The sequence below is a fragment of the Bos indicus genome, chromosome 13 (assembly GCF_029378745.1).
Source record: "Bos indicus isolate NIAB-ARS_2022 breed Sahiwal x Tharparkar chromosome 13, NIAB-ARS_B.indTharparkar_mat_pri_1.0, whole genome shotgun sequence".
NCBI lineage: Eukaryota > Metazoa > Chordata > Mammalia > Artiodactyla > Bovidae > Bos > Bos indicus.
This window is the reverse complement of record NC_091772.1, coordinates 20,970,653-20,994,624: the sequence shown is the minus strand read 5'-3', so window position 1 is coordinate 20,994,624 and position 23,972 is coordinate 20,970,653. Positions and strand designations below refer to the sequence as shown.

At 37.4% G+C, this 23,972-nt stretch overlaps 1 protein-coding gene across 1 annotated transcript in view; it reads right to left on the bottom strand.

Annotated features, from left to right (window-relative positions):
• The window catches only part of MALRD1 (MAM and LDL receptor class A domain containing 1), a 553,710-nt gene that overhangs the window by 265,980 nt on the left and 263,758 nt on the right, over nt 1-23,972 (bottom strand). The window contains exons 27-28 of the mRNA XM_019971898.2: nt 10,534-10,779; nt 8,583-8,740 (exon numbers count right to left, since the gene is read on the bottom strand). Of these exons, the coding sequence (XP_019827457.2) occupies nt 8,583-8,740; nt 10,534-10,779 (404 nt within the window). The remainder of the gene's footprint in view (nt 1-8,582; nt 8,741-10,533; nt 10,780-23,972) is intronic.

The following is a 23,972-nucleotide window of genomic DNA, read 5'->3' as shown; positions in this document are numbered from 1 at the left end:
AGATAAGATATATATATATATTTTAAACAACAAATAAGGTACATACACTTATGAAATTAAAAATTCACAAGACCCTTTATAAGAGAAGGATCTGGGTTTTTAAGAGGGTAAGAACATGGATGGGGGAAACTTGAACTAAAATTTGGTATTTTTTTTCCAACTGTGAATACAGGCAACAAACTCACAAATATTGATAGCACTTGTGACTTTCCCACCAATAATAGTAACAAATATTTTAACATCACTTTAAAGTGACATATCTGTCTCAGAAATATCATTTATGTTTATCACTCTTTGGAATAATAGTTATTTTATCTTCCATTAAATTTTGTCTTTTAGAATTTGTCACAAATTTACTATATCACGATTTTGGAGTTTTAAAAGTATTTTAATAATTAGTATTATTTTTTTTTCTGGCCACACAGCTTACAGTATCTCAGTTCCCCAACCAGGGATCAAACCTGTGCCCCTAGAGTAGAAGTGCAGAGCCCTAACCACTGGAATGCCAGGGAATTCCAAATAATTAGTATTAATTAACTAGTTTTCTTTGTAAGTCTATCATTTTATACATTTATAAGTATTCTGAGAAGTAATTCAGAAGTTCAGCAGATTTCCAAGGAATCTGTAAAACACACAAACATGGACAAGTAAGAATCCCTGACCTTGAAGATTTCTGCTTTAATTTACAGGGTCTCAGTTTTCAAAAAGGGAAAAATTATTACTAAGTTTGATCATACTAGTAAGCAGAGAGGGGTGGGAGAGGAAGATTCTAAAAAACAACAGATGTTTGCAACAGTTTTAAAGATTTCATGTTTGAATCAAAATTAAGAGCTTTCGTCTAGCTAGATTTCTGTCTTATAAAAAACAAATTATGTTGCTTCTAATTCATTCTTTCTTCACCAACATTAAAACACAGCTATTAATCATGATTCTGAAATTTTTGAAATATTTAGATATCAAGCAGAGTGATTTAGATAAATGTGGTTAATTATTACTAGATGTTGACAAGCTGTTCCCCCCACCCTCCACCGAAAAAAAAATTTGTAAAAGTTGCTAAACACAAACTAATCCTTTCCCCTCTTTAACATGTGTGGGACAGGCCTGTGGATTTATTATTATGGAGAGACAGAAATCTCTAATACGTATGATCTCAGAGCCACAGGAAAACTTTGATGAGATGTGTTTGCCTCCTCAGCATGAGAATGTTTTAAATTCTAAAAGCAGAAGTGGAATGCAGTAGTTTAGAGATGGATTTTAGAGCCAGAATTGGCTTTAAACCTGATGATACTGCTTATTATTTATGTGATTTGGGTCTCAGTGTCATGGTCTGTTAAATTAGAACAAAATATCTACCTTGCAGATTTATTCTGAAGATTAAGTGAATTACTATGTATAAAAGACATCTATGATATATAAACAATAAATCAGCCAAGATATGGAAGCAAACTAAGGGTCTATCAACAAATAAATGAATAAAGATGACATTGTACATATTAGTTCAGTTCAGTCTATCAGTTGTGACCCCATGAACTACAGCACACCAGGCTTCCTTGTCCATCACCAATTCCTAGAGCTTGCTCAAACTCATGTTCATTGAGTCAGTGATGCCATCCAACCATCTCATACTTTGTTGTCCCCTTTTCCTCCTGCCTTTAATCTTTCCCAGCAGCAGGGTCTTTTCAAATAAGTCAGTTTTTCACATCAGGTGGTCAAAGTATTGAAAATTCAGCTTCAGCATCAGTCCTTCCAGTGAATATTCAGGAATGATTCTCTTTAAGATGGACTAGTTTGATCTCCTTGCTGTCCAAGGGACTCTCAAGAGTCTTCTCCACCACCACAGTTCAAAAACATCAATTCTTTGGGGCTCAGCTTTCTTTATAGTCCAACTCTCACATCCATACATGACTACTGGAAAAACCATAGCCTTGACTAGACGGACCTTTGTTGGCAAAGTAATGTCTCTGCTTTTTAATATGCTGTCTAGGTTAGTCATAGCTTTTCCTTCAAGGAGCAAACATCTTTTAATTTCAAGCTGCAGTCAGCATCTGCGGTGATTTTGGAGCACAAGAAAATCTCTCACTGTTTCCATTGTTCCCCCATCTATTTGCCATGAAGTGATGGGACCGGATGCCATGATCCTCATTGTTTGAAGGTTAAGTTTTAAGCCAGCTTTTTTACTCTCATCTTTCACTGTCATCAAGAGGCTCTTTAGTTTTTCTTCACTTTCTGCCATAAGGGTGGTGTCATCTACCTGTCTGAGGTTATTGATATTTCTACCAGAAACCTTGATTCTAGCTTATGTTTCATCCACTCTAGCATTTTGCATGATATACTCTGTATAAATTAAATAAGCAAAGTGACAACATACAGCCTTCATGTACCCCTTTCCCAATTTGGAACCAGTCCATTGTTCCTTGTCTGGTTCTAATTGTTGCTTCTTGACCTGCATACAGATTTCTCAGGAGGCAAGTAAGGTGGTCTAGTAATCCAATCTCTTTAGAATGTTCCACAGTTTGCTGTGATCCATACAGTCAAAGGCTTTAGTGTAGTCAATGAAGCAGAAATAGATGTTTTTCTGGAACTCTATTGCTTTTTCTATGATCCAACAGATGTTGGCAATTTGATCTCTGGTTCCTCTGCCTTTTCTAAATCTAGCTTGAACATCTGGAAGTTCTCGGTTCACATACTGTTGAAGCCTAGCTTAGAGAATTTTGAGCAGTACTTTGCTAGCTTGTGAGATGAGTACAATTGTGCAGTAGTTTGAACATTCTTTGGCATTGCCTTTCATTGGGATTGGAATGAAAATTGACCTTTTCTAGTCCTGTGGCCACTGCTGAGTTTTCCAAATTTGTTGCATATTAAGTGCAGCTCTTTCACAGCATCATCTTTTAGGATTTGAAATAGCTCAGCTGAAATTCCATCACCTCCACTACCTTTGTTCATAGTGATGCTTCCTAAGGCCCACTTGACTTTGCTCTCCTGGAATACAGGCAACAAACTCACACATAAAAGTGAATATTACTAACCCTAACCTTAACCATACAAAATGAATGAAATCTTGCCATTTGCAACACTATGAACATAGACATTATACTTAGTGAAATATGTTAGAGAAAGACAAATACTGTATGTTTTCATTTATATGTGGAATGAAAAATAAAACAGAGGAATATAACAAGACAGAATAGACTTATAGATACAGAGAACAAGCTAGTGGCTACCAGTGAGGAGAGGGGTGAGGGGAGCGGCAAGATACGAGAAGGGAATTAAGAGGTAGAAAGTACCAGGTGTAAAATAAATGAGATACAAGGATGTAATGTACAGCATAGTGGAAAAAACCATTATGTTATAAAGATTTAAATGAGGTATAACCTATAAAAATACTGAATCCCTCTACTGTACACCTGAAACATACAACATAGCAAATCAACTACACTTTAATTAATAAAAAGAAGAAAGAAATCAGTCAATAAGTAGAGGTTTGTCCAAAAAGTAGTTGTAGTAGTTTGGAATAGAAATGGAAGTGAAACAGCAATATAGTAGTTAAAAGGACAATCTTCAGTGCTGACCGTATGAGTCTCTCGAAAAGTAAAACTCTAGGATCAATTAAACTAATTAACTAGTCTCTTAATAGAAATCTTAATAGAAGGGACTCCACTGGCTGCCTAGTGGGAAGCAGTAGAGGTACCTAAAAGAGATAGATGTGAAATAAGTAGTGAGAAGTTCAGAAAAAAAAATCTTAGGCAAAAATATATCGGGGATAAACACTACCCATTGTTGTGCAGCAGAAATCAACACAAAATGTTAAGCAATTTTCCTCCAAATTAAAAAAAAAAATAACAAATTAAAAAAAATAAAACAAAAACCACTGGCATGTTCTCTAAGGAACATTTGTTTTACATAAACCATGGTGTTGTGATCTTGTGGCTACTAATTAATCAAACTCTGGGTGTGTTGATCTCTTGTAAGTCTATCATTTGAAATGCAAAGATCAACTTTTCTCCCTTGATTTGGCTAAGATCAATAATATAATAGTACCAAAACTACTCAGACTGAATTGTTAACAGACTGAAACAATTCCAGAAAAGCAAATAAAGTTCTGGTACTAAAGTTTAGTTTAATGAATTTACAGCTCCCAATGCACATGACTGGCTTTGAAAAAATCAATTTGCTATATACAACTGCTATGTAGCTCCTCTATCCATATTCTCTACATCCTTTTCTCTGAAATAATGAATCAAATCTCAACAACGTGATTAAAATAGCATCAGATATTCAATAGGCAGAAAAGATCGAAAGATGCCTAAGTACAAAAGCCTGTCTGACATTCTCTTAGGCACATGAGTATTAGTAATTAGCTGTAAATCTCACATTAGGACTGAGGGGGTTGTGTGTGTGCACGCGCCAGGGATGGGGTAGTGGTGAGTGAGAAAGGATGGAGGTGCTCACTTTGGCCAGTGGACCCTTACACCCAACTGCAGCTCCTTGTTTGCTAGGCTGAGGGTAAAATCAGAGCCAGAACAGCCAAGTAGGCAGTTCTTCCAAGTAGGCAAAGGAGTCTGGCCTTTCCTTTGTCGATTTGACATTTACCACTGCCTACTGAACAAAATCTGTATTTCCATACTGAATATGATTTTTAGATAGACTTTCCAGGAAGTCAAGTACATAAGATCTCTGAATTAGAAGTCAGGAAAATTGAATTTGCATCTTAACTTTTTTCTTAAAATACCATATGAGCTGGGACAAGAAAGACAACTTTATAATCTTAGTTCCTTCATCTGTAAAATGAATTGTTTAAACATACTTCGAAGGACCTTACCAGCCCGAAAATTCTCTGAATCACTAAGCAAGATAAAGCAATAGGCTAATTTAATTACGCTCTTTCAGCATAACTAGGTTGCTATAATCAGGAGGGCTCTCCTGAAATAACATTATTTTCCTCCACTTCAGGCTTGAATACATTATGTTTTCTATCACAGTGGCATAATGGATAGTCCTGAAGACCTTCCGTCAAACAGATTCAAATTCCCTATAGCATGAAGTCATCTTGATTAAACTATCAACAGTTTATCACAGATGGAGTTGCTCCAAAACACAACAGTGCCCTTCAGGCAGCAGGTGTTTCTGCATTTTATTCACAATACTAGTTGAAAAGATGCAAAGGCCTTTTGTTTCATGATGAGACTAGAAATTTTACCTATGAAAAACAATTTATCAAATGCATGTAAACTTTAAAATTTCCTCAATTCTTTTTTACATATTAAAATCAACATATTACTCATCATTAATTAATTCCATCAGAAAAAATTGACCTGAAATGTGTAAAATTAAATATATTTGTAAAAACAAGTTAACTTTCATGCTTTGGAACTCTAACTCTACCCCTGAGCATTTGTTTCATATTTTTTAAATCTTAGATGGTTTCAAAAGCAATACATTAAAATTTAATGAGAAATTTCATATTGAATGTATGAGTTAAAAGGTAGGTAAAAATGATAGATGATATCAAGAGCAAAGTGAAGTGAGGTCGCTCAGTCGTGTCTGATTCTTTGCGACCCCATGGACTGTAGCCTACCAGGCTCCTCTGTCCATGGGATTTTCCAGGCAATAGTCCTGGAGTGGATTGCCATTTCCTTCTCCAGGGGACCTTCACAACCCAGGGATTGAACCCGGGTCTCCTGCACTGTAGACAGATGCTTTACCGTCTGAGCCACCAGGGAAGACTATCAAGAGCAAACATACTATTTTGGAAACGAATCATGGTGTCATACGGCAGAAATCAACACAACATTGTAAAGCAATTATCCTTCAATTAAAAATAAATTTAAAAATAAAAAAAATAAATTTTAAAAAGAAAAACGAGTTATTATTATATGCAGAAAAAGGCATGACTCAGTATGTGATACTGTGGTTATGATTTGCAGTCAACAACACTACCCTTTAGAACTATATGGTTATAAAATTATGGTCAGTGGTTTCATGCCTTTTGCATCTGAATGTATATATATATACATAATATACATATTACATACATATATATATACATATATACATAAATATATATATATATACATATATACATAAATATATATATATATATATTTCAGACCTAGATTACAGATTCTCCAGGTTAGACTTTAATGTCATGCAAACAATGGTTGTCCTGAGCCCAGCGATGGGCTCCTCTGGGGGAGCACCACTCCTTTCCTCTAACCCCTTCATCCTGCAGTCCCTTCTCCGAAGAGCTGAGACAGACATAAGAATGAAGTCTCAAGGCTTTGCCTTCACTATGTTATGATGTACCTATTGAAATAGTATAAATATAAATGAACAGTCAGTCATCAGGAAGAACTTCTGGAGCTGTGACGGACACTTACAAAAGGAATAGTCATGGCGGGCAAAGTGTCAAGGAAAGATTTGTGAGAGGCTGAATCTACCCGATTGTGTTGGACCTGATGTGGAGGAAAACCATGAGAACACAGAAGGAGGCATGCCTGAGAAAAAAGAGAGGAGACTGGGCCGGGGATACCATATGCACATACTGGGTCCATTCTAAAGGATACGGAGCACAGAAAGAAAGAAAAGGTAGCATTCATACCCCTGCTGTGGTTGCCACCTGGCTAGGACGATTTCCAACTAATGAGTGAGGTGAAATCCAACATGCTTCCACACAGACAGAAGCCTAAGCAGTACTTTGTAACGATGATCAAAAATATGTATTGTGTTAATTACCAAAATGAAATGATCGCCCTAATTCACAAATATAAAATCAATATATGGTATGAAAGATTTCTCTTTGTAATACATGTAACTAAATAATAATAGGCATTTTTTAACACAATAGGAATATAGGTCTTTAAAGTTGCTATTAAATGTCCAGAGGAATTGGGAGGAATATGGGAGCTCAATGTGACTTGATAGGAAGACATATGTCAAATCAGTATAATTTTATAGTAAAGTTTTTTCTAGTAATGTAAAGCTTGTTACTATAAGAGATGAGAAATGTAAATATGAGTGAAGCAAATAATAAAGGCAAAATCCAATGCATCAAACCCTTCACATGGCACTGTTGAAAAAAGACAACTTGCTCAAAATGGAGTCACTTGTGCTAAGCATCATGACAGTAAACTAAGACCTTAACACCTAATTTAATTGCAGTTTCAACTTTCCTCAGGAATGTAATCTTAACCAGTCAGCACTAGAGAAATTATCTGTCCAACAGAACCCCTCCATCCTTCTTAGGAGGGGACCTTCCCGGAAACAATGCTTTTTTTTTTTTTTTTGGCTAATAATTTCCTTTTCCTGCCCCCTTTCTGCCTCTGAAAACCTTTTTTGTTTCTATAACTTGGCAGAATTCCTTTCTATCTCCTACATGGGATGCTGCTGAACTCATGAATTGTTCAACAAAGCAATTTGATCTTTAAATTTCCTCAGTTGAAGTTTTGTTATTTAACAGTACAGACCATATAGCCCAGTGTCACATTCAATAGAGTACTGGAAAATATTCTTCTAAGAACTTTAAGCACTGTATTTCAGTAAGTTTCCATATTTAAATATAAGAATAAATCATTGTGATATTTTCTGCATGTATTTTATTAGGCAGGCTTTTCTGCATTATTAGAGAAGGGTTCTAAATTATAAAGTTAGCTCAGGTTTCAGATAAAACATGAACTATGCAGCCACGAGCTATTCAGACAAATGAGGCCTTTGATATTCTGGTCAGGCATTGTCCATCAGTGTGGGGCACTTCACCAAAGCCCATGTGTGAGAAAACAGCAACAGCCCAAAAATCATGTCTTCAGAGTAAGCTTTCTTGGAATTCTAAAGAGATTCTTGAACACACATGTGTACATACATGTAGGCATGCATGTATGCACACACACACATACACACACACATACACACACACACCCCACCTTTTTGCTGCTGCTGTAACTTGCCAGAGTCAAAGTATGTGAACCAAGTCTCATTAATATTAATATATACTTTGTTACTTTGCTCCCCAAACACTGTCACTCTGTTAAACTAAATTAAAGCCCTGTCAGAAACATCTAATTAATCCACAGTAAGAAAATGTATTACTGTGTCATAGTTAATAAGTGGTTCAATGTAATCATACCTTGATCATTCGCCTGAGCAGTCCCGTCCTTTGTATGCTGTACTTAGGACCAGAATGTTTCACATTAATTTCTTTAATGATCGTTCATATATTAATTACAATGGATAGCTACTCTTCTTTCAGATGCACAAATCATCTAGATTCTTTCAGTGAGGAGGATAGGCAAGGAAATACCCAAATAGAGTGAAGAAACCTGTGGGTTTTAGACTAACTTACCACAAAGAGTTTCTGAGAGTCAGTTACAACCTTGTTACAACCTGTTGTATGATGCTGAGCTCAAAGCTGGTTCCTGTGCCCAGTTTACCAAATTCCACAAAACATCTGAACCACAAGCAGCATCGCCCTCCGATGGGAGGAGGCCTTCCAGGGCCAGGGCAGCAGAGTTGTGATAAAATCCCTTTGGCCATGTGCTGCCTGTAGGAAACTTCACGAAGCTCAGAGGCATCACCAACTGAAATCTTACCTTAATGAGGATCTGAATGGACCCCGTGGCTTTTGTGGATATGAAATACCAGAAGCTCATGGTGCAGGAAGCGCTGGATTCTTGCCACAGGCCACTCTTGAGATGTGCTTCTTCGCCCCGCAGACCCACTGGAGTAGCTTCCAGATACAGGAAGTGCCCTGGGAACAAGATGAGATTCAGATCATGCCAAAATAACAGGGAGAGGATCATTTTAGTTTTCCTATCGTTGGGTTTTTAATTACATTTCATAGGATCTCAACTGCCAAAGGTATTTCTACTTGAAAGAGAAAGGAAATCTAATAGCCTTGCCTCCAGCTCGCTGACAGAACAATTTCCAAATGTCTGTGCTTTTAGCAAAGTACTTCACAGTGCGCAGATGAACTGATCTGACAGAATATTTATGCCATGGACTCAATGAGACAGTTATAGAAATCATTTCATGGACTCCCCAAACTATCCAGTTACTGTGAAACAATGCAAAGATTGTCTACGAAATATAAATAAAGAAATATGACATGCTTTCAAAAAGTCAGTCACCTTTTGAGTGCACAAATAAAATGCTGAGAATGTTAATATACAACATACAAGGAAAGATACTGGGTTTTTGGCTTGTTTATGCAAATGTCCAAAACATTTTACGTATGTAGAGCTGAGTGTTAGAATGGGACTCGGGCCTTCCTTTCTCTGGCATGGTTGGCCCAGCTTGGAGAGCTCTCTTTTATCATGTGCTGTGTGCTTAGTCTCTCAGTCATGTCTGACTCTGCGACCCCATGGACTATAGCCCACCAGTCTCCTCTGTCCTTGGGGATTCTCCTGGAAAGCATTCTGGAGTGGGTTGCTCTGCCCTCCTCCAAGGGATCTTTCTGACCCAGGGATCGAACCCAGGTCTCCTGCAATGCAGGCGGGCTCTTTAGGGAAGCCACCAGGGAAGCCCCTGTTTTATCATAGGCTTGTGAAACTTCAATATTTAAACACCTTTATTCTACTCTGTAACAGCCAGGAATTCGAGATCCCTTCTTTATTCTGCTAATGTCTTTTGCCCCTTGACCAAAGAATATGAGAAATAGGTTCAGCTCACCGTAAAAATGAGCCATTCCAAGCACCCTTCACAGAGATGATCTTACAGCTACGTCTGCATAGCACCTTTAGGGCTTTCTACTGCCTGTCCCCAAATACAGATCATCTCCCTTGATCCTGACAACTCCAGGGCAAATTTTATTATCTCCATTGGATAGAGGAGAGATTTGAGAATCTGAAAAGCTACATGACTTGCTACTGATCAAATGAATGGTAGAATTCAAGGTTATTGATTACAAATGTGTCATTTCGAAAAGGTACCTGAGGGCAGCCTATGTTATCATCTATCTACAATTATCAAAGCAATATTCAGTTTTAATTACTCACTGTTATATGTTACATAGTGTCCCCCCAAAAGATGTGAAAGTCCTAATTTCTGTCCCAGTTAATGTGAGCTTCTTTGGAAATAGGGTTTTTGCTGATGATTAAGTTGAAATAAAGTCATGAAGGTGGCCTCTAGTCCAATAAGATTATTGTAATGAAAAGGGAAAATTTAGACACATACATAGAGGGAAGACAACGCAAAGACAGAAAGAGATTTCCCCTACAAGCCAAGTAGCATCTGAAGCTACCAGAAGCTAGTGAGAGGCAAGGAATAGATTATTCTCCTTCAAAATCCTCAACAGGAACCACCAGCCCTACTGACACCATGATTTCAAATTTCTAGCCCCCAAACTGTGAGACAATAAATGTCTGCTTTTAACACCACCCCGCTGAGGCTGTCTGCTATGCAGTCCTGGGAGACAAAGGTACTCATTAAATGTTTGACTTAGTTGCCCTGACACCACGGTGGTCTCTCTGATGCTCTCGGGAAAGACAATGTGATGCTCACTGTGAACAAAAGTAGAGTAACTGGAACAACCTGATAACCTACCATTTTCATTTTCAAGTGTGTGGTCTCTGGGAGGTCTTAGGCTTTGTGGAGAGCCGACCCCCAAAATCCAATCAAAGTTTTCAGCCAAGGAGTTTTGCCAACCACACCAGCCTTTTTCAAAAGTACAGGAGCCACCGCATTCATTTTCATCAGTATAATCTCCGCAGTCATCTACAAAATTACAGCTCTGCTCCGGTGTAAAACATCTGCCATTCTGACATTCCCGATAGCCAAGTGGACAGTAACCTAAAAAACAAACAAACAAAAAGGATGAGGAAACACCCCTGCCACATTTATGAGGTTAAAAAGTAGGAAGAGTAGATTCCCTTTAATATGTAAAGAAACATAATGTTCTTAGGAGTTTGGGGTGTCTGACCCCTGCCTCTCTCTCCCCTAATCTCTCCAGGGTTCTGGTCTATAGCTTATTCACAAGCATCATTCAAAATGAAAACAATCAATCATTTTATTGATCTAGGAATGTACTCCAATCGTCCTCAAATGTAGCATGTCCTGTGAGCTATCCTCAAAGAGATAAATTAGATCTCAAAACCAAAGAGAGGCTTTCTATTTTTAATCCTGAAACAAGATCTTCAGGGTAGTAAGAACTTATGTAACATGGGGTATTTGAAGGTACATCAGTATCCACGCACTCCATTATTTATCAGAAGCCAAACATGTATCATACTTCCTCAGAAGCAGGGGCATGAATATACAACTAATATTTAACGTTCCAACAGATTTTTTTCCTCCAAAATGCTCATTTATTTCATAGTTGTTTGGAATTTAAGGTGCAATTTTCCTACAAAGCAGTGTGGCCCATAAAGACTTTTCTATAAACTTTAAGACAAAGCATGATGATTTTAAATGTCTGAGTTTGAACTGATGCTGATAACTCATCAGTTATGTGACTTGGATCATTCCTATATTTGATGAGTTTTAGTCTACTGATCAAAAAAGAGAAAAAAAATAATAGTAAAAAGTTAAACTAATTAGAGAGACTTGTTTATACTGGGGATCCTCAATCTCTGGGATCTAATGCCTGATGATCTGAGGTGGAGCTGATGTAATGAGAATAGAAATAATGTGTACAATAAATGTAATGGCTTGAATTATCAGGAAACTATACCCCCACCCTCACATCACAGAAAAAATTATCTTTCACAAAACTGTTCCCTTGTGCCAAAAAGGTTGGGGACCTCCAGTTTCTATCACTAGAGTAGTGCTTGAACCTTCACAGGCAATCAGTAAATATTAGTCAAATGAATGAGTTAAAGTGTTTTGGAAATAATAAACCCGTTCAATAGGCACAGTCAGGTTATAAATATCCTGCTCCAATATATCTATAGAACATAACCACCGTGGTTGACAATATTTAAGTAGGAAAGGTTCTGATGTGGTGACGTCAGTTTCCCATTTGCTTTGTGACTCTCTAGTACCTGAATTTTTGTTTTCCTTCCTCCTCAGTTGGCCAGTTAGGGGAGCTGGTAATACCACTTCCTACTTCATTTTTAGATGGGAGTTTCCATGGCCTGAGAGAGTGGCTGGAGGTTGAGGACTGGTGTGGATTAGAGGAAGAAGGTGATTCAGACATTTCATGGAAGGTGTTCTGAGAATTGGAAACTGCTTTTGATAGAATCTTATAGAAAAGCTTTTAAGTTCTGGATCAGTCTCACATTTTAGAAAACAGATGGCTAAGAGGAAAGAAGTGGCAGGAGAGGAATGGAAGGGCATGTAGACATGGGTGGGGAAGAACTGGTGTTCTGAGAATTCCCAGCCACTTTGTGTGCTAAGCTCTTCTTGGACTACACGTTCAAGATTGCCTAATTGAATGGCCTTTACATTTGCAATGCCTTTGAAACAAATTTCAACTCTGCATTCTGTCTCTAACAAAACTTTCTTGTCTTCTAGGTTAATTGCTAACATTTTCCTTTCTTGCAGTGTAAGATTAAACTATTTTCATTTAGGTGCCCAGTTCAGCTGGCAGATTGGAGGGTAAGACAAAAGACCTTTGCTGTTTCAATTACAGAGCTTGACTGAGAATTGTAACATTCAAGCATTTTTGAGCTACACAGAAATGGAGATCATTTACATTAACCCTCTCATTTATAGATGAGAAAACTGAGGATTATAGATGTTAAATGACTTGCTGAATTTTCAAGAGGAGCAATGCAATTTGGACCCAGGTCTGTTGTCTTCAGAATTATTTTTTAAGTCCATTGACTTGAAGGACAGTGGTAGGTCTACTATTGTAAGACACAAGATCACCGAGGGATGAAACACCAGTGTTGACTACCAGATGCATTATTTCTCATGGATCTGTTGAGAACCTGAGAAATTACTAGATCATTTGATTTTATATATTTGACATTTGTATTGATTCTGTCAATTTCAATTTGGGGAATAAAAGCAAATTTACTGGTTTTGAAGATATTTTTCTCCAAAGCAACTGGGTCAAGCTAAAATCTAATTCTTTTAAAACACACGAGAAGCTTTTAATTTTAATTAGATACCATTTGTTTATTTTTGCTTTTATTTCCAATATTCTGGGAGGTGGGTCATAGAGGATCCTGCTGTGATTTATGTTGGAGAGTGTTTTATCCATGTTCTCCTCTAGGAGTTTTATAGTTTCTGGTCTTATGTTTAGATCTTTAATCCATGGGATCTAATTAAAATTAAAAGCTTCTGCACAACAAAAGAAACCATAAGCAAGGTGAAAAGACAGCCTTCAGAATGGGAGAAAATAATAGCAAATGAAGCAACTGACAAACAACTAATCTCAAAAATATACAAGCAACTCCTGCAGCTCAATTCCAGAAAAATTAACGACCCAATCAAAAAATGGGCCAAAGAACTAAATAGATGTTTCTCCAAAGAAGACATATAGATGGCTAACAAACACATGCAAAGATACTCAACATCACTCATTTTCAGAGAAATGCAAATCAAAACCACAATAAGGTACCGTTTCACGCCAGTCAGAATGGCTGCGATCCAAAAGTCTACAAGCAATAAATGCTGGAGAGGGTGTGGAGAAAAGGGAACCCTCTTACACTGTTGGTGGGAATGCAAACTAGTACAGCCACAATGGACAACAGTGTGGAGATTCCTTAAAAAACTGGAAATAGAACTGCCATACAATCCAGCAATCCCACTGCTGGGCATACACACCGAGGAAACCAGAATTGAAAGAGACACGTGTACCCCAATGTTCATCGCAGCACTGTTTATAATAGCCAGGACATGGAAACAACCTAGATGTCCATCAGCAGATGAATGGATAAGAAAGCTGTGGTACATATACACAATGGAGTATTATTCAGCCATTAAAAAGAATACATTTGAATCAGTTCTAATGAGGTGGATGAAACTGGAGCCGATTATACAGAGTGAAGCCAGAAAGAAAAACACCAATACAGTATACTAATGCATATATATGGAATTTAGAAAGATGGTAACGATAACCCTGTATGCAAGATAGCAAAAGAGACACAGATGTATAGAACAGTCTTTTGGACTCTGTGGGAGAGGGGGTGGGGGATGATTTGGGAGAATGGCATTGAAACATGTATAATATCATATAAGAAATGAATCGCCAGTCCAGGTTCGATGCAGGATACAGGAAGCTTAGGGCTGGTGCACTGGGATGACCCAGAGGGATGGTATGGGAGGGAGGTAGGAGAGGGGTTCAGGATGGGGAACACGTGTACACCCGTGGTGGATTCATGTTGATGTATGGAAAAACCAATATTGTAAAGTAATTAGCCTCTAATTAAAATAAATAAATTTAAATTAAAAAATAAAAATATTTTCATCTGTTAAAAAAAAAAAAAATCAAACACACAAGAAAATAATTTGGACATGTCTCTAAGTGGAAACATAAGGCAAAATATTATACAATCAATATAGCTAATATTTTAAGATAGCCACAATGTGAATCACTGTTTTACATTTATAAAACATAAATACCTGCATAATTTAAAATACAATAACTCAAATATAACACAAGATTAATTTTGAACAGAAAACTCTCTAGGTTAATAAAGAAAATTTCACTGCTATAATGTACTCTTATCCATAAAACAATAAGCAACGTTTTTTGGTAAATTCAAGGGAAGTTATCAACTAATATTATTTACTTATTTCTAAATTATTTTCCATGCCTATTGTTTTGTCCAAAGAAATCAGCTACCTAGAAGTGTATATATCTTTAAATGATTTGATATTAAGGATCTAATGATATTATGCTCATTTTTACAGAAAAAAATACTGTTTAAATGAGGCAGTGACCCTCCTGATAGGCAGTTTAATTTTGTGTGCTGTGCTGTGCTTAGTCGCTCAGTTGTTTCTGACTCTTTGTAACCCAATGGACTGTAGTCTGCCAGGATCCTTCGTTCATGGGGATTTTTCAGGCAAGAACACACTGGAGTGGGTTGCCATGCCCTCCTCCAAGGAACTTCCCAACCCAGGGATCAAACCTAGGTCTTCCACATTGCAGGCAGATTCTTTACCATCTGAGCAGTAGAGAAGCCCTTAATTTTGTAAGGAAGAACAAGTTATAAAATTTAAAAACCTCCCATGTAAACGTCAGAGACTCTGAAACTTAATATGCTTAAGTTCAAAATCCGATTCTTCCCCTTCAAACTTACTCACTGAACAGTCTTCTCCATCTGTGTTAATGGCAACTCTATAACTCCAGTTGCTTGGAGAGAAAAAAGTCTTGTAAGGAGCTCTGTATTGGAAGTCTGACTCCACTTTTCAACGTATGACTTAATGACTGACAGCCTTTCCTCATGTGTTCTACACACAGGAAATTTTCAAACCTTCTTGGTATGTATGTGGTGTCATCAGTCTTAGAGGTGATAAGATATATTCTAATTATAGGACTAACAATTGACAGAATTCACTGAACGATTACATATGATTTATGAGATAAAATATTACATATATTATTATTACAACTCCTAGAGCTTGGGACTATCCTCAGTTTCAAGGTAGACTGCTGTTCAAAATTTGGTTCAGATATTAAGACTGATAACACCACACCACACACCAGGCTTGCATTACTCAGAAAATGAGGTTTTCTAAGAAAGCCCAGGTGCTCCCCCTGTTGGTAGAAGATCCCAAATAATATCAGCCCCTACCTGTCACAGCAATCTTCATCCAGGTCCTATCCCCTAACCAGCATAACACTCTCCCCAGTTTCCTTTCCTCATTCTCTAAATAATAATAATATATCTATATATAATACTGTTGTAATAATATATAATATTTTATCTCATAACTTATATATAATCTTTCAGTGAATTCTGTCAATTTTCAATCCTACTCTGTTACAAGAGGTGATGTTACTACTACTTTTGGTTCAAGCCACTATCATTTTCTGTGTGTGATTTCATTACAACACTTGCTTTCCTGATCTCTGTACCCTACCATTTCCCATTAAGCAATAAAGAATGATGGTGATGTAAGCTGTTATATATGGAATGGATAAACAACAAAGTCCTACTGTATAACACAGGGAACTGTATTCAATATCCTATGATAAACCATAATGGAAAAGAATATTAAAAAGAATGTAATGTATACATATATACACACACACACGTGTTTATATATACATCACTTTTCTCTATAGCAGAAAATTAACACATTATAAATCAACTATACTTCAATAAAAATATTTACCTAGAAAAACCATGGAGATATTTTATATAAATTGAATGTCACTTCTTTGTCCCAAACGCTACAATATTTAAATACTATTCCCCATTACAAGGAACTAGGTCTTCTTGGAAAAATGGTCTATTTGGGGCTAAGAAGATCCAAGATGAGCCTGGGAATTTTTTGTGTGTGCCAAAAATTAGTAAAGTGCTCAAGAAAATTACATCATTATGATGAAAGTCTGAATTACTGGTCAAATCAGAAATAATTTCAACATCAAAATAAGTAATAAGAGGACTTTGGCTCTTACCACACGTATAAGAAAAAGAAGGTACGAAATTATTCTCCAGCCATAAGCAACTAGAAACTTGGGAAAAATCTATGTCTGATGCTTATGCTCTCTGAAACTGTTTACACTATAAACAGGAGAAGCAATAGCTCGTAACAACCTCAAGGCCTAGCTGACAGTTCCAGACCAGGTCCTGAATGTCAGGAGATGCCTTTCTTTATCTCACTTTGCAATTCTGTTTACATGGCAAGAGAGTTCAGTGGAGCCACCAAACCTTCTGGGTGATATGAGGCTAGAAAATAAAACCCTTCTGGTTATTGTCTTTGCAGTAGGTAAAACATGGCAGACCATTTGCTTTGGGAGATGCTAAAAGATTTCAAAGGCCTTCCTATTGGTTATTTTTATGCCTCTTGATATTTCCCTTTAGTAATTTTCAGCAAAAACTTGAAAATATCAAGGTTTGTGGGATCTACTTTAATGTTATTAACATGAAGGAGATAATATGCGGAAAAAAGTTCCATAAAATAGATAGTGGTGGCCTTAAAGAATTGACAAACGAGACAACAACAACAAAAGTAAAGGAACTACGATTTGCAATAAGAAATAAAGGAGAAACATGGAGCGAAGTCTAGGCAGAAAAAAGGCCTCCAGGTTTTAAGGAGAAAGACCTAACGTGGCTCCAACTGGCTGTGACTGCAGTACTGCTGAGGCCCTCTCTGAGAAGAGCAGCGTTCTGTACTTCTGTGCTTCCTGGGCAAGGCTTACTAGCCAAAGGCTCACTCAGCCCTCAACTGGGAACAAACTGCCAGCTGGACAAAGTATAAAAATATTGTGCCTGCAGGCTCCCACTTCTTCATTCCAAATAGCAGCAATCCAAATATTCAAAGAGCACTTTCTAACAGTCTTGATCAGAAAGATGAAATTTACACTAACACAGTTACCACTCATGTTCATTCAAAATACAGTCAGAAAGAACAGTTCATGCTTCACCTTTTACTCAGTTTTAATACTGAACATTTGAGAAATATTACGTTAACATTACATGCTCACCTTCAATTAACTCTAACTCTCTTAGAAGAACACTTACATAATTACAAAGGAACCTGTAAAGATACATGTTTCTTAATAATTCTGACTTGGAGAACATTTCTAATGTCTTGGTGGTGAATGATTTATATATCTTGATTTTGAGGGTATCATACTTAGTAACATAAAGTAATGAGTTAGATCATCTCTGTTTTCTGAAGTCTTATTTTTACTGTCAACAAATGTAAAACAATTCTTTATTGTCCTTCAGCGTACCTAGTAGAGGCTCCAAGTATTTAAGGAGAATTATTTTTATCTAAGACATTGCAAATGGAGCTGTTGCCATAAGACGAAGCTAGAGCTACAAGTCTGACCTAAGGTTAAATCTCAAGCTCGAAATCACTTTAGGAAAATTGTATTTTGTATTTCTATGCAGTCAAATTTTTCCTTCCTTCCTTTTATGGCTTTTGACAATCCCATACTAAATAAAAGCCTTCCATATGCTTTCCAGGACTGTATGATTACTATATGATTTCATTTTTAAAAAGATTTCAAACCTTTGATGCACCTGAAATTTACTTTGGCTGCAAATGAACAATAAGATTTTTAGAGTGAAAAAGAGGAATATATACACAGGCACACATACATGTGTGCTAGTGTATTTATTGACTGTCTCTGGAAAGATACCTAAGCAGTGAACAATTCCTCTGGAAATAGAAACAAAGACTAAAGTCAAAAGAAAAATTTTAATTTCTGCTCCTTTTTGGTAATACTGTGTGCGTGTAATGAAATGAAAGTTTGCTTTATTTTAAAAAGAAATTGGTGAGAACAAAGGCCTGAACACACCAGGGCCTCATCCCAGGTTAAAGAAAGGGCTATAGTTGTAAAGTTATATTATAATTGGGAAATCCCAAACAGACTGCAGTTCCTCTGAAGAGTATTAGCCTGGAATGAATGGCAAGAATGTTGACAATTTTCTGGACACCATGGTTTATGGGGAAGTGGGAGACTGAACACACTCTACTCCATATGGCTATGGAAGAAATGTTGAAATTAAGGGAATCCAATTTCCGTTTAAAAAAGGAGTTGTAAGGAATGAAATGCTCTACCATAGTCAGGGGAAAGGCCAAGTTTGCTAAGGTGACAGAGAATCAACTCAAGGTCTGTTTGCTGCTCACCTTTCCCGCCTCCTCTCTGATCATGCTCTTCCCCTCAACTTCCCACCATGAACCTACTGGCCTTCATCCAGCCCCTCCAACCACAGACACTTTACACAAGCTGGACCACCTACCTGCCTCAACAACTCTCCCTTTGAAAATCTTGCAGATTGAAGCTCAATCTCTACTTCCTGCAAGAAGCCATGAATGGTCAAATCCTTCTATTATAACCTCTTATCACACCAGGCAGCTTTTCTTCAACGGACTTTTCAGAACTCTGTGTTATATGTGTCTGCATGGTTATCGGCATGTGACTCTTTCCACCGCTAGTCAGAAGGGTCCACAGGGGACTGAAATCGACACACCTTAAAAGTGCTCACTATACGTTTGCTGGCTGAACAAAAAACTGAATGAGTGAATGAATGAATGAACTGAGTAAAACAGAGGAGAGCACAGTGATGACTGAGAGCTTCAAGAAGATAGTGCATGCTCAGTTGCTAAGTCGTGTCCGACTCCTTGCGACCCCATGAACTGTAGCCCACCAGGCTCCTCTGTTCATGGGATTTCCCAGGCAAGGATATTGCAGTGGATTCCCATTTTCTCCAGGGGATCTTCCTGACCCAGGGATCAAACCCACATCTCCTGCTTGGCAGGTGGATTCTTTACCACTGAGCCACCAGGGAAGCCCTCCTAGAAGATGGCTGAGTGGAAAATGACTTGCTATCCTGGTTGTTGGACAAGGATAACAGGCACGGGACTGTGTTTGAACTGATGAAATCTGAGATACCAAGACTGAGAAAATTATACAGAGTCAGTCACCTCAGACCTATTTTGCTGTGATGAAAATGTCAATTACTTCCAGGTTTTTCTCCTTTTGTTTTGGATAGTGACAGTAGCTATCCAGTTTGTTCAAAATATACATTTTCAATACCTTAAGCAAAGATTTACCTATTACTTATTTATAAGTAATTACTTATTTATAAGGCAGAATTTATTATAGTCACAATCCTAATTTAATACTACCTTTATATAATCTGATTCTATAACAAAGCAGTTTCCATTTGTAAACCCTATTGACCTGGTTAACAAAAATTCTATGTAATGAAACTGAGGCAATTATCTAATTCAAAGGGAAATATACAACAGACCATTTAAGCTAAATTCTATTAATAGGAAGCAAAGCAAATCCACAGGATTTGTGTGGCTAAATGCTGCTACCATTTGTGCAGTGTATTATGTCTAAAATTAACTGGGATAAACCAAACCATGTTTGAATTTGCTTTAGTTTATGTATTTTTGACTTAGTATATATCATTCACAGTGAGTTGAGTGCAAAATCCTTTTAAAACAAGATTAAAATACAGGGTCCCTTTCCTTAAAATATGTATTGTCTACCTAGGGTGAAACTAGTTTTCAGTACTTTTGTATGTATGTCTGTGTGTATGTATGTTACATATGTATTGCATAAGTCACCAATATTATATATATATATATGTATGTGTGTGTGCTTGTATAATTTTGTATATATACATATGACAGTATTAAATATATGAGCATGCAAATATATTAAAATAGTTAAAATGAGTGAATAGCAATTTTAGAGTAAATGGCAAAATTAGTTATTTATCAATCACCTCCTATATGGTTTGCTTTGTGCTAGACATTTTATGAATATCATCTCTAATCCTCATGACAACATTATAAGAAACATTACCTCCATTTTCAAATGTGGTAACTAAGGATAAGAAGGCTAAAGTACAATTTTACACACGATCGGTGCTACTTTCTCAATTCGTCCCGTCCTCTCCTTCCTCTGCTGTGTCCGCAAGTCTGTTCTCTACATCTGTGTCTCCATTCCACCCTTGCAATAGGTTCATCAGTACCATTTTTCTAGAGTCCACATATATGCATTAATGTACAATATTTGTTTTTCTCTTTCTTACTTCACTCTGTATAACAGGCTCTAGGTTCATCCACCTCACCACCACTGACTCAACTTGATTTCTTTTTACGACTAATATTTCATTGTATATAAGGTACATGTTATTGGTATTTTAATACTTTCTCTTCAGTAAGACTGCAGTGACCAAATGGGTAAACAGATGGAATCAAAAGATAAAGAGAGCCTAATACAATGAATCTAGTTACAAACTTAGAAGCACAAGCTGGAATCAAGGTTGCCAGGAGAAATACCAATAACCTCAGATATGCAGATGACACCACCATTATGGTAGAAAGTAAAGAAGAACTGAAGAACCTCTTGATGAAAGTAAAAGAGGAGAGTGAGAAAGTTGGCTTAAAGCTCAATATTCAGAAAACTAAGATCATGGCATCTGGTCCCATCACTTCATGGAAAATAGATGGAGAAACAGTGGAAACAGTGGCAGACTTTATTTTGGGGGGCTCCAAAGTCACTGCAGATGGTGACTGCGGCCATGAAATTAAAAGATACTTACTCCTTGGAAGAAGAGTTGTGACCAACTTAGACAGCATATTAAAAATCAGATACATTACTTTGCCAACAAAGGTCCATCTAGTCAAGGCTATGGTTTTTCCAGTAGTCATGAATGGATGTGAGAATTGGACTATAAAGAAAGCCAAGTGCTGAAGAATTGATGCTTTTGAACTGTGGTGTTGGATAAAATTCCTGCGAGTCCCTTGGACTGCAAGGAGATCCAACCAGTCCATCCTAAAGGAAATCAGTTCTGAATGTTCGTTGGAAGGACTGATGTTGAAGCTGAAACTCAGTACTTTGGCCACCTAATGCAAAGAGCTGACTCATTTGAAAAGACCCTGATGCTGGGAAAGATTGAGGGCAGGAGGAGAAGGGGACAACAGAGGATGAGACGGTTGGATGGCATCACCGACTCAGCGGACATGAATTTGGGTAAACTCTGGGCGTTGGTAATGGATAGGCAGGCCAACTGTGCTGCAGTCCATGGGGTCGCAGAGAGTCAGACACGACTGAGTGACTGAACTGAACTGAGCTGAATACCACCCAGAAACAAACTAAAAAAAAAAATTCTTGATTGGCACATGGAAAAAGTAGCATGAATACATAAAAAGAGACCCACTAGGAGGCTATTATGTTTAGGGATGAAGTAGGTTCAGACTGACAGGTATGAGTATTAAGTAAGCAATGCCTGGAACATAGTGAATACTCAACCCCTATGAGCTGTCAACATTGTCATTAGAAGAGTAGCTGAGTTGATGGTGAAAAGTGGCTGAAATTGGGAAATATGTTAAAGAAAATAGGGCCACAGAAATTTTTGCTAGATTCAAAGGTAAATAATCAGTATGGGAAAAGTCAAGAACACTTTTAGGTTTTTGGTATGAAACACTGCCTGAATGATTTAACCATTTATTCAAATCAGGGGAGGAGGAAAATTTGAGACAAAATAAACTTCTATTATTATTTGCAAGAAAAAGATAGATTAGTATCATAATAGATAATAATAGAAATACCATATTTTTATATAACATTAACATTCAGAAAACTAAGATCATGGCCTCTGGTCCCATCACTTCATGGGAAATAGATGGAGAAACAGTGGAAACAGTGGCTGACTTTATTTTTTTGGGCTCCGAAATCACTGCAGATGGTGATTGCAGCCATGAAATTAAAAGATGCTTACTCCTTGGAAGGAAAGCTATGACCAACCTAGATAGCATATTATAAAGCAGAGACATTACTTTGTCAACAAAGGTCCGTCTAGTCAAGGCTATGGTTTTTCCAATAGTCATGTATGGATGTGAAATTTGGACTGTGAAGAAAGCTGAGCACCGAAGAATTGATGCTTTTGAACTGTGGTGTTGGAGAAGACTCTTGAGAGTCCCTTGGACTGCAAGGAGATCCAACCGGTCCATTCTAAAGGAGATCAGTCCTGGGTGTTCTTTGGAAGGAATGATGCTAAAGCTGAAACTCCAGTACTTTGGCCACTTCATGCGAAGAGTTGACTCACTGGAAAAGACTCTGATGCTGGGAGGGATTGGGGGCGGGAGGAGAAGGGGACACCAGAGGATGAGATGGCTGGATGGCATCACTGACTCGATGGACGTGAGTTTGAGTGAACTCTGGGAGTTGGTGATGGACAGGGAGGCCTGGCATGCTGCGATTCATGGGGTCGCAAAGAGTCGGACACGACTGAGAGACTGAACTGAACTGAACATATATTATACTGTCCTCATCTCAATTCCTAGGGGGATTAGAGACCAGGATTCCTTTGTATAGATGAGAAAATTGAGCTGGAGGAGGTATAAGTGGTTTCAACACCTATACATCCAGCAAGACATTATCACACTAAAGCACACATTGGCAAATATTAACTATCTGCTGTATTTAAGTGCTCTCTCTGGAGAAGGATAATGCTGAATTTTCCTTGAAATTTACTGACATATGGAACCACACCCACGATGTATTTAAAAAGAGAAGGGAGAAGAGTCATGCACTGAGTGAGACAAGATGAGAAGTGGAATGAAAGCTGAAAGAATTTAAGTAATGAAGGTAATCAAAGGTAAACAAACCACTTCCTCCAAAAGTACTTGAAAAATACAAGGGAAAATAATGTACACACAAAGAAATCAACAGGAGAAAAGGTCTAGTTTTCTTTTTTTCAGATTGTCTGCTACAAAATCAAGGCACTGAAAATTTTTGATGAAAATATGCAAATGTCCGATAGTTTTAGGAATATGAATTACAGTTTTGGTGGAAGAAGGCTAACTGCTAATAGTTAACTAAGCATAGCAGGCAAATTCACCACGCGAAGATCCATTCATAGACCTTCAAAGTCTGGTCTCAATCACTTCTTTTAACCTTCCTGTACAAAAATTTTCCATTACTAAAACTGTTGTTAATAATGACTTCACTTTCACAGTTTTTCCGAAATATAAATAAATGATCATAAGAAGCTTTGGAAAACATGGATCACTATGTAAATAACTATATAAAACCAAATTTAGGTGAACACATGCTTGGTTAAAAAAATAAAAACACTGTTTAATAGTCATCACTTTCATTATCGTAGCTTCCCTGATAGCTCAGATGGTAAAGAATCTGTCTCTGAGGCAGCAGACCTGGGTTTTATTCCTGGGTTGGGAAGATCCCTGGAGAAGGAAATGGCAACCCACTCTAGTATTCTTGCCTGGGAAATCCCATGGACAGAGGATCCTAGTGGGCTACAGTCCATGGGGTTGCAAGGGTCATACACAGCTGAGGGACTCTCATTTTCACATCATTATCATAACTAAAATTAATTGAATGTCAACCAACGCTGGGCATTTTATACATATTATCTCTAATTCTCACT